General features: G+C 37.8%; 1 protein-coding gene across 1 annotated transcript in view; it reads left to right on the top strand.

Annotated features, from left to right (window-relative positions):
- LOC111863685 (polycomb protein suz12-B) overlaps positions 1–12,086 on the top strand; it is a 35,367-nt gene that overhangs the window by 8,014 nt on the left and 15,267 nt on the right. The window contains exons 2-7 of the mRNA XM_023850216.2: positions 3,080–3,126; positions 6,222–6,405; positions 6,533–6,624; positions 7,211–7,403; positions 9,127–9,341; positions 11,896–12,052. Of these exons, the coding sequence (XP_023705984.1) occupies positions 3,080–3,126; positions 6,222–6,405; positions 6,533–6,624; positions 7,211–7,403; positions 9,127–9,341; positions 11,896–12,052 (888 nt within the window). The remainder of the gene's footprint in view (positions 1–3,079; positions 3,127–6,221; positions 6,406–6,532; positions 6,625–7,210; positions 7,404–9,126; positions 9,342–11,895; positions 12,053–12,086) is intronic.

The raw sequence follows: 12,086 nt of genomic DNA, 5'->3' as shown, positions 1-12,086 counted from the left end.
GCAGGTACACGAAAATTTTGCGCCAGAAACTGGCTGCATGTTGTAAAACCGTAGAACATGAAATTTAAGACTAAGCGTTTAGATTGTTTTGTAAGCGCGGTTGCAGTGTAAGGTAATAATGCAGGTTATATTTTTTATGTGGGAAATGTTAATATTTATGGTTATTTACGGAAACAATAGCTAACCAACTGAACCAGTCGGTAATATTCACTATGGCGCCATCTTTTGAGGGGCTGATGTATTTCGCTGGCAGCTTCTCAAGGTCAGGCGTTCAACGGACATTCACATAGTAGTTCAATGACACCATTTCCTCACGTGATCGGAGAGACAGGAAAAAGACACTTTACATTATTCAAGGAATAAAATTTGAATTGAGAATATGAGATTTGGATTTTAAGCGGCTTTGGGCGCCACGAATCGTTCTTGATACATGATACATACTTGAGACACACACAGTATTCCAAGTAGGCCGATGTCTGAAATTAGATAATTGAAGTTGAAATAAACTGACATGATTTTCGCCCCACTTTCACCCTTTGATATTTGAGGTTCTCACGGCAGTGAATATGTACGCTGCGGAATGTGAAATGTATGGAATTTAACGCCGATAAGTATGTACCAAACTACATGGCAACACATTCCAGAGGAACATAATCTTAACTTAATGCCTACTTTAGAAAAGAAGCCGGTGCGTCCCATTGTACCACGAGCCGGCATAGCGCAGTCGGTATAGCGATTGGCTACGGGCTGGACGGCCGAGGGGTCGGAGTTCGAGTCAGGATAGGGTCAAGAATTTTATCTTTTCCAAGTCGTTCAGACCGGCTCCGGGGTCCACCCAACCCCCAGTCCAATGGGTACATCCACTCCCCCTACACGTTCATGGTGTAGTGCTAAATTAGTTAAACACAGGGACAACTTTACCTTTTTACGTCTCATTGTACCATAGTGCCAAAGGGTACACATACACAAGCTCATTTTAGAAAAGAAATGCTTTCTGAACAAGTCATTGAACAGAAATAGATTTTACAGTAATATGAAGGCGGTATTATATTTTAGCGTCCTGTTACACTGATTCATGTACATGGTTTATGCTAACCGTCTTACAGTGCATACACTTTTTCACCTTATTCTTCACTTCCACACTACATGTTTCAGCACTAATGTGCCATCTTCAGGTGTCTTTATGCACGTTAAACTATTGTACTGCATGCCATAATGTCTTCATTCTAAAATGACTAAAATCTGTATTCGTCATATAGGACGATGAATTCTAAATAATAAAACTTTTCAGGATTCATCCTATGTCGCACTCAAACACGCGAATTGCGCCAATCCTCTTTTATGTGAGCATTCTTCATACATATATTTGTGTATCGTGTTCTGTGTTGTCTTTTGCTCCTGTTACTGCATGCGTTGTACTGCTGGATCCAGCGACGTAGGAAGAATCCTGAAAAGTTTTATTATTTAGAATTCATCGTCCTATATGACAAATACAGATTTTAGTCGTTTTAGAATGAAGACATTATGGCATGCAGTACAATAGTTTAACTTGCATAAAGACACCTGAAGATGGCACATTAGTGCTGAACCATGTAGTGTGGAAATGAAGAATAAGGTGAAAAAAAAGTGTATACACTGTAAGACGGTCAGCAGAAACCATGGACATGAAGGCGGTAATTTATAGAAAGGATGAACTGAATAATAACAGTATATATATATAAAACGGCGAAAGGTAAATTTGTTCCTTTGCCCATGCAGCACTCTGTGAAGGCGTGTAGGGAGAATAGACCTTAGCTATAGATGGAAGTGAACAATGAAGTGTGTCCTGCAGATGCTTTACTTCAAGGAGTGAGCAGCAGGTATTCCTCGAATAGAATGCTGGATGGGAACATATAAGCAAAAGGGAAAACCCTGTGAAATTTGAGGTACTCCCTGCAGTGGCTATGAGGATTACTGTCTTCTGGGATGTGGTGCCATGTAGCTTACTAGATAATGACCGACGTTTTGGAGGAACCAGCTGCCTCCAGCTTAAGGTTGCATCTATCCTGAAGATAGGGCAGCACTTTCCTCTGAAACGTGATCTACCAGACCACAACATCACTTTGAAGAACACGGTACTCTTAGAGTAAACTTTGCATCTGCCAGAAATTCAAACCCTGACTGTTGAGCCCATAACCATTCACATAATTAACAGTAAAAAAATAAGAAGTCCTTGTGCTTGGTTAATTAAGCATTATGCTATGAAGACATGGGGGAGTGTAGGTATAGTTTCACCATTCTTGGCCTTGACACTAGATGGAGGTGACTGGCCAGCTGCATGCCCTGGCCACTTGACCTCCAGTTAAAGAGCTTCTGGTACCCACTGGACAAGAGGCTGGGTGCGCCCCATAGCTGGTTTGGATGTTATGGTGAAGAGATAAAATCTTCCCCTGTTGGGAACCAAATCCTGGCCATCCAGCTCGTCATTATACTGACTAAGCTATGCTGGAACATGATGAACAGTAAAGGAACTTAAGTATGTTGTGTATACATGTTTGTGTATTATAAAGAATATGATTAATTTGAAATGGAGTGTAGTCAAATGTTGCAGTAGATTGGCTACACACCTGCTTTGAATTTAGGTGGTCCTGGTTTCAGATCTCAGCCTAGAGATCAGCTCTCCTGGTTGAGGTCTTCCACAGTTTTCCTCAGTCCTCCAGAGAAATGCCAGGATGGTACCTGAAATTGGGTCACAAGTTCCTTCCACATGCTTTCCAGTTCATTTCCCTGTTGTTTAATGTTATGTATGTTGAGCTATTGAAAGCATTGCTGAATAAACCAAGAATAAGATCTTGAATGAATTTTACCAATTGAAACAGTAGTATAATAACAGGTATATTTCTTTCCCTCATTTTGTTTCTTCCTTCATTAGGGGCCCTATATGATTCCATATTGGCTAATGAATCTTCGTGCAGGTTTACCTAATTGAAGGTTAAGAGTGTAAAAATAAGTTCATTTTTCTGCTTCAAGTTAAATTTAGTGTATAGGAATTTTATACTGCTTTTTATTATATTATTTATTGTGTTTTGTTTCTGTATAGAACCAACACAGATCTACAGATTTCTGCGGACCAGGAACATGCTATCGGTAAGTCTTTCTTTGTTTTGTATTTCAGGTTTTGAAGCGACAGTGTTCCACAGAATATGATTCTACATAACATCACAAATGGGTATTCATCTTATTTCTCACAATATGGGGATTCAACAAGTATGAATCTGTCTCAACATTGCAGCAATGGTTGTTGAGATGAAACAGGTTGGCATATGACACAATCTGTGTGCATATCCCATTGAAGTAACAGGAAGTGTGAGTGCATTACACAGTCTGTGCCTATCCCATTCAAATAGCAGGAAATGTGAGCATATCAGTCATAATCTGTGTGCATATCCCATTGAAGTAACAGGAAGTGTGAGTGCATTACACAGTCTGTGCCTATCCCATTCAAATAGCAGGAAATGTGAGCATATCAGTCATAATCTGTGTGCATATCCCATTGAAGCAACAGGAAGTGTGAGTGCATTACACAGTCTGTGCCTATCCCATTCAAATAGCAGGAAATGTGAGCATATCAGTCATAATCTATATGCATATCCCATTGAAGTAACAGGAAGTGTGAGTGCATTACACAGTCTGTGCCTATCCCATTCAAATAGCAGGAAATGTGAGCATATCAGTCATAATCTATATGCATATCCCATTGAAGTAACAGGAAGTGTGAGTGCATTACACAGTCTGTGCCTATCCCATTCAAATAGCAGGAAATGTGAGCATATCAGTCATAATCTATATGCATATCCCATTGAAGTAACAGGAAGTGTGAGTGTATCAGGATCATTTTTGGAGGCTTATTTCAGGCTTCAATCTTAGATGCAGTTAAAAACTTCAGATTTGATACATATTATTGACATGGGAATAAAAAATGATTCTAAATCACATGAACCCAATTCTGGGATGCTGCCTTACTTGAAGACCTAAATTAAATTCTTAGCTGGAAAGTCATCTTGTAAGTTACGTGTAGAATGTATCATTGTACATTATGTAGCAGGACAGCTGAAGTAATGCATGGCAATTAAATAGTTATTAAATTTTTGCTGTAAAACAAAATACATATCACTGTACAGTGGGCAATGTTGTAATAAGTGGCTATAATTTTTGTTAAAAAGTTTAATTTCAGCATATGTTTGTGACAAGTGACAACTTTTCTCATTGTCTTCGGCAAAGGAATTATAATTTCTTTCTCACTTGGGTTTGAATGTGGGTCCTCAATACAAAATTCCATTAAGGTCTGACTTGTTGATAAGATTCACTCATCTATTTTGAGGAGGAGGCGAGCATTAACTCAAATTTTGGGGACTGGAAGAATACTCCTGTGGCTTGCATGCAATGAGTTGGACAGCCCTGATGTAAACAATATTTAAATAATTCTCTTGTCACACGCAAAACACACTGCATCTCTGTTAAAAAGATTATTCCGTCAATTCTATATATGGAAATAATTGCTGTTATTCTTAGGTTCACACAACCCATAAATACACCCTGTGGGCAAAATGTGTAGATGTTATTATTAAAGCACAAGGTACATATAGTATGCTATCTTGATGGAGTGCACCAAAACACAGAATTTTTATAGTCAGAGAGTGTCAGAACTGTTGAAATACGCAGCTGTATAACAGTTTAGTATGGTGATAACTGTATGACCCAGAAGCATGTTTGGGCGGCTGGCAAGATTCAAAGGAAGCCAGATCAGTGTTGTTGATTGTGCACATTCTGGACAGCCATCAGCTGTAACATGAATTCAAGTTAAATGGCCAGTTGATCAGTGAATTTAGGACTGAAGAATCACCATTGATAAAAGTTCATCAGAACTTCATCTATTAAAGTCAAACAAGTACTGAAATGATTTATTAAATACCAACTGAAAACATTTAATTCTGAAAGAATCAGAAAACATATGGACCGTTGGACTAAACATATTGAAAAACAAGGTGATTATATAAGATATGTCCCATTACAATGTGAATAATTTGTCAAAATTTGTAATAAAATTTACCAATCCTTCCGGCCGCACTATGGCTCTGGGGTCGACTCAGCCTCTAACAGAAATGAGTACCAAGAATTAATTAAATAATTTTCCTGGAGAGTAAAGCATGGCTGGCACGTAAGGCGGACAACCCTACCGCCATCTGTGAGCCGATTGTCTAGATAATGCGGGACCCTCAACGTCTCACAGCTCTATGGGCCTTCATGGCCTGTTACAGGGATAGCTTTACTTTTTTACCTGCATATGTTCATTCCTGTGATTGTGGTGCGTACTTGAGTGATATGTCTTTTGTACTGAATTGAATACCCACTATTGGGTTCAGTGAGACAAAGACCTGGTTGCCTCATAAGCATTCATTTTTTTATATAGTGAGGCAAATATGGAAGTGAAAGTAGTTAATTACTATATCCTTATATGCTTCATTTATTATAAAAGATAAAAGACTGGGAGACACCCAGGCAGAGTTGTGGTCCTGAAAATAAAACAGCTGAGGAGTCAGGGTTTGATTCCCAGCAAGGGTAAGAGAGTTTTCTCTTCTCTGTAATGTCCAGACTGGATAGTTGGGTTGTTTCACCAGGTTAAAGAGGCAGGGGCACAAAGTTGACCACTTGCCTCCATCCAGTGCCAAAGTTGACAATGGTGGAGCTATACCTCCACTCAACATATGTCTTCATGGTGTGGTCCTTAATTAATAAAGTCCTGGGATAACTTTACCTTACTTATGTCATACCTCAAGAATGAAATATAGAGAAAGATCATCAGTAAATTATAGGTGACTCTTGTTATACATATTTTTGTTGTCTCAGTCTTTTCATATGTGCGGTTTCAGTTCAGCATCATGAGAAGCATCAATATCCTATCTGCAGCCATGGCAGAAGCTGCTGCACGTGCCCAGTGACTCATACGGGAAGTTTTTCTGACTTGCCCCATCATTTTGACCCAGTCATGCATTACCTGGTCCTCCACAGCACTGAGTGTTTGTTCAGTGTGTTTCTGGTTTTACACAGTGGGTTTCAGGAATGCAGGTCCTGCGTATAATGAGTCACCTGTATTTTCAGTTCCATACAGTTTCTATAAGTGAAAAATTGTGCATATATTTGGTAGCAAATTTCCACCTTATAATTACATTTCTTTTTTCCAGCCTGTTTTTCTGAACAGAACACTTAGCTACATGAAGCAACGCATGTCTCGCTCTCATAAACATCGTAAAGGGTTTAAAGTTGACTGTTTATTGGACAGAATTAACATGAAAAACAGAGAAATGCAACCTGGTAATCTTGAGGGGTATATGACCCTCACTTTTCTTGGATTCTATGATAAGAAAGGTAACATATTTTTCAGTATTCTCAGGTGTCTGTGATATTGTATTGGTAATTGACATGTGAATACAATTCATAATGTAGATGCAAACTAAGAATATGTTTCTGAATCTATATTTTTTTATTTTTTAAGTGGATACACATCAAGAACCAGTAAAAGTAGAAACTCTTCTGCTTAAAATTTGTCACAAAAAGAGAAAAGATGTGTCATCTCCTATAATGCAGGTTAGTATACAGGTATGATGATAAAAGAGCAGGAAGTTATTTAATGGTATAGATTTCAGTTGCTGGGTCATCATTTACACACATGTGCTCTCTCTTGTGGACTTGCGCGCACCCACACACACACACACACACACACAGTTTATTGCATGTATTTTTTGGCCATAATAACCATTTGTTTTAGTAGGTAAGTCTGTGGCAGGCTTTTTCTGCTCTGCAAGTAAAATAAGAGCCACCAAAATTGAAACTGTCAGTTGTAATGGCCACTAAATTTGCTGGACTGTAACTGGAAAAGAAAGAATTTTTGGACACATGTTTATCAAATTTGTTTTCTTGGTTGGGTATGTGGAGTTCATCCCCAAGGTTCATCAGCACATTTCAGATTAATCCTGTATATACATCAAGTGATTTTTTTTTTTTCCATTGGAAAGAATTGATATTCTTGTGCATCATATTTATAAGTTGCTGATTGCCTAGAGTGCCATGTCATCTACATGAAGTCCATGTTGTAAGACTGCAGTATTGTATTTGATAACCAGATTGGTTGAACTAAATTAAAAGAGTAAGATTTTGTTTTGTTAATTTGTAGATGTCAGTGGGCATCAGTGAAGTGCCCATTAATCCGTCCGAAGACCACCCTCCTCCAAAAGCTCCGACAATATCAATACCAACAGAATCATTTAATCTGTCGAATGGTCATCTGGTCAAGTCATATGTATTGCTTTTGCGAGTTTCGTGTATTTCAAATGGTTTACTTATGTCAAATGGAGATGGAGACACAGGTAAGCACACGGGTGAAGCAGCGCTATAATGTGTGATCATTTTTTAATGCAAATGTAACACATGTAACACATGTCACAATATCTAGAAGTCCTTACTTTCAGAAGGGTGTTGCTTTGGTAACCATAACAACTGTGTGTTATAGAAAGATTGCAACATAAATGCCATACAGTTTTCTCCCTAAGTCACTGTATGAATTGTTTAAAAAAACACTTTTTGTCAGAGATTTCATGGAGGTAACTATAAAGTTGCTGTCTTCTGGGAGTTGACACTCTGTAGTCTGGTAGATGTTTACCAGTGTTTTGGAGGAACCTGCCGCCTCCATCTTTAGGGTAGAAGAGTAGGCCAAATGTGGGAAACGTAGTGCAGATATAGGTAGAGGATCAGGTGAGTTAAGGGCCCTGAGTGAATCAATAGGAGTTAGCAGAATAGCAAAATAATCTTCTGTCCCTATATCTTACCATTTCTTGCCACACAAGACAGTCTTCCAAAATGTCAGCAAACCGCTATCAGATGACACAGCATCACTTTACAAAACACAGTGATCTTAATTTTGTTATCTATTTCAAAGTTTTGCTGTGGACATTACAGCAGGTTCAGAATTACCCATCATATAGCTGCATAATGTAGCACAGAAGTGGGGATGTCGATTGTGTAATACAGCCAACCATATGGAAACTGAAGGATGAATTTAATGGATTTCCAACTCCTGCATTCTTCCGTGAGGAATTAGGTGGTGTGATGTTCATATTCTTAGTATGGTAATTAATACCCTGTCTGCTGAGCAGGTTCATGTATAGGTAACACCTCTTATATTTTGGGGGTGCCTGGTTTGATTGCAACCAGGACACTGACTCTCCAGACTGAAGTACTAGTTTCATAGTTTTCCAAATTACCTCCATGCAGATGCCAGGGTAGTACCTCAAATTAGGCTACAGCCAATTCCTTCCACTATGTTGAGAAGCAGCTGAGGTACATATGTATTTTTTATATATAATACTTTTTTTTCTTGTTGCTTGTTTTGTTAACGGCTCACAAGAGGTTACTTTCTGAATAGTGCTCATATTGTGAAATATAGTGCTTTCTGTATATGACAACATTAGTAAATGGACAGAATGCCATGCCATTTATTTACCACAGGCAGAAATACCTCAGATCACTCAGATTAAAAAAAAATTAAAGTTACGTTTCCTTATCTAATAACAAAAGTTCCATCTCAACCAAAAACTGAACCACAGTACATGCATGTTGCTTTGACTATGGCTACCACTGGCAAAATGAAAATGTGGAGTGCATTCCATATTATTTTTGGTCATCTCTATTAGGTCCACAGTAGAAAACAGAAGGAACAGAATACTTACATGCTTATATATATTAGGTCTTTGTGAGTAAACCTTTTATGCTTTGATTTGTGTTAACTTCAGTAGTGAATGAAAAATTTTTTATTCTGTTTTATTTATGATTAAATGCATTCTGAAATATAATTGTCAACACTTTAAAAATGTTAGTAGAGGAATTGTACTTTTTATTCTGTTTTATTTAGATTAAATGCATTCTGAAATTTAATTGTCAACGTTTTAAAAATGTTAGTAGAGGAATTGTACTGCCAATTCTTTGCTGCCTTGTTCAGAGTCCATGTATGTATAGACCAATGGCCTAACAGAGCATTGACAGATTTTGTGTTTACTTTGCACTGATATTTAATTCACTGAATTTATATTACAGAACCGGCACAGAAGAGGAGGAAGTCATCAGGTCCAGTAAAGGGATTGTTGGAAGACACAAAATTATTTGGTTCTGAATTAATAGTTTATGATAAACATAATCGTTGCCTTCTGACTGATGGTGATTATGAATTGGTACTGCAGGAAGTACAAGCCAATGTGAAGGGGTCACCAAAGAAACTATCATCCTGGGAAACCATTGGTGAGATAAAGGAGGTAAGTGTTTTTCCCCCTCCTGAAGATTTTAAATTAAACATGAAAGAACTGCACACACACCCAATAGGATGAATTACAATGTTACATTTTAGTGACTAAACACGTCGTTGAATGTGCTGACAGCTTAAAATTCGTAACTACAAGTAATTACAATACTTTCACTATTCTGCATGATCTGTAAGTAACTACGGTATTCTTCAAGTCTTCCCATTTTGCTACGTATTCACATACTTGTTGCTTGATAGTGGTTTCTGAGAATGGGGATTGTCTTTGCTGCTTCCATGTTCATTACCTCCTGTCCTACCTGGCTGGCAGACTTGCTGTTCACAGTTCAGCCAGGGTCACTTTACAACTGGCAGTTTAATGCCAAGCCTTTTGTGCGTTATGACCAGAGAACCCCCACTCCTCCTCCTTTTGGGAGGGGCAATTAAACCTTTACAGTCATACTTCTAATTAAATTTGGTGAAGCGTATAAGTTATGAAGCTCCTTATTATGCAGTTTTCTCCAATCTCCTATCACTTAATCTATCTTTGGTTCAAATATTCCCCTGAGCACCCTGTTCTCAAACACCCTCAGTCTATGTTCCTCCCTTATGTCAGAGACCAAGTTTCACACTGATACAGAACCACAGGAAAAATTAATTTTGTATATTTAGATCTTTACATTTTTAGACAGCAGATGAGAAGACAAAAGCTTCTGGACTGAATGGTAGCGAACGTTGCCCAAATTCAGTCTCCTCTTTATTTACTCCTGAATCAAATTTTGATTTGTTACAGACATTTATAAGTATCTGTGCCCCATTTCCAAGGGATCTATTATCTAACTTTCTTACGATTCTGTCCTGCATTCTGGTGAAGAAACAGCAACATATATTTCATTTTCTCTGCATTTAAGTCGAGACCAACCTCCTTACTTGTGTCAGTTAAAGTCTGTGTGTTTTTCTTTATGGTTTCTCTGTTATCACCCAGTAGATTCACATCATTGGCACAGACAGCAGCTGATGTGTCCGGTTTTATTTCAGTCCCACCTAGTTTCCTGAACCTTCCTAAAGTCATATTCTAAAGCAGAGCTGAAAAGGAGTGGAGATAAAGCATATCCTTGTTTCAGACCATTCTGGATAGGAAACGTATCAGACAAGTGTTTACCTATATGTACTTTACTACAGGTTTCATTTGAACACATTTTAATCTGCCTAGTTAGTTTCATGGGTATCCCAAACTCTATGAGAATGTTGTACAATACTTCTCTCCTTACTGAATCATAGGCTTTCCTGAAGTCTATGAGTAGGTGATGTATTGTCTCATTGTACTCCCAATTTTTCTCCAGTATCTGATGAATGCAAACTCTCATTTGCAGTCATTGGTTTGAAAGTGTCATCCCTATCCTCTTTGACATTAAAATCTCCTAACAAAATCCTTGTATGGTATTTAAGGAATTTATCAAATATTCATTCTAGTAACTTGTAGAAGCTGTCCTTCATATAATCAATTTTATCCTGTGTTTTCACGTGAACATTTAGAACAGTAATATCATGCCATCGACCTCTTGGTATTATGTATGACATCCTATCACTAACAAACTCTGTCCTCTTAACTGCTAATAAGATTCTTTTGTGTTTGAAATAGCCTGTACCTAATTCATGATTCTCATTCCCCTTCCTATAGAAAAAAAAAGGATTGTTGAGATTAAACGGAGATCAACTAAGATGGGTGGTAGGATTACTTATCCGACACTGCCACCTAAAAGGACACCTTGTCAAGCTGGGAATGACAGATCACCAAACTTGTGAAAGGTGCCTACAAGAAAACAGATCAGCTACACACATCTTGTGTGATTGTGAGGCCATAGCTTATTTAAGATTTTGTCACTTGGGTCAGTTTTTTATGGAACCAAGTGCATTTTATGATGTCCCCATAAGCAATGTCCTACACTTTATTAGAAGTGTAGGATTAATAAAGGGCTAATCCAAGGGAAGCACAATAGATCATTGAAGGTCGTAGTGTGGGGACCAATTTTTATGGCCCACCCCATACGTACATTACATTACATTACATTCCATAGAAAAATGTATATTAGCCTGCTGGTTTGGTGCCACCTTTGTCCCATCTGACCTCCTATACTCCCACTAAGTCTAACTTATATTTTGATATTTCTTTCGCAACTGTCATGAGCATGTAATATCCTTCTCGTTATCTTTGTCTCAGAGTTTTTGTCACTTGGCCAAACCATTATAAATATTTCTCCTCAAACTGTATTAATAAATTTTTAATTCCACCTTCTCTAAAAATGTTATTTCTAATTTGATCCTTTTTGTTTTCCCCCTCAGTACTTTCCAATACTTCTTTCTGATTCTGGGAAATAAATAAAAAATGACAGAAATCAAAATGACAGCTATTCTGATTCGTGTTATATATATATATATATATATATATATATATACATGTTATATAATGAGGTAAAAATATTCCGTTAAATGTGTGTTATTGACAGATCTTGTGCTGTTAATTTTTTGCATCCTGAGAAGTGAGTACTGAATGTAATTCTTCTGTGTAGGATTGTGGACCATTTGAAGTGTTCAGTAAAGGTCCAACACTTAAATTCCGTCTTAGTTGGACAACCGAGCCTAGTAATGGACTAGTAGATCGGCCAAAACCTCTCCGCCCCCAAGACCATTCCCTGGACTCTAGCAGTAATAAGGAGAACAGACCTGGTAAGGTGGCTACCGCTACAGTTAATATATATAT

The sequence above is a fragment of the Cryptotermes secundus genome, unplaced genomic scaffold, assembly GCF_002891405.2.
Source record: "Cryptotermes secundus unplaced genomic scaffold, Csec_1.0 scaffold369, whole genome shotgun sequence".
NCBI lineage: Eukaryota > Metazoa > Arthropoda > Insecta > Blattodea > Kalotermitidae > Cryptotermes > Cryptotermes secundus.
Note: the sequence above shows the minus strand (reverse complement) of the source record. Positions and strands in the feature narration are given on the sequence as shown.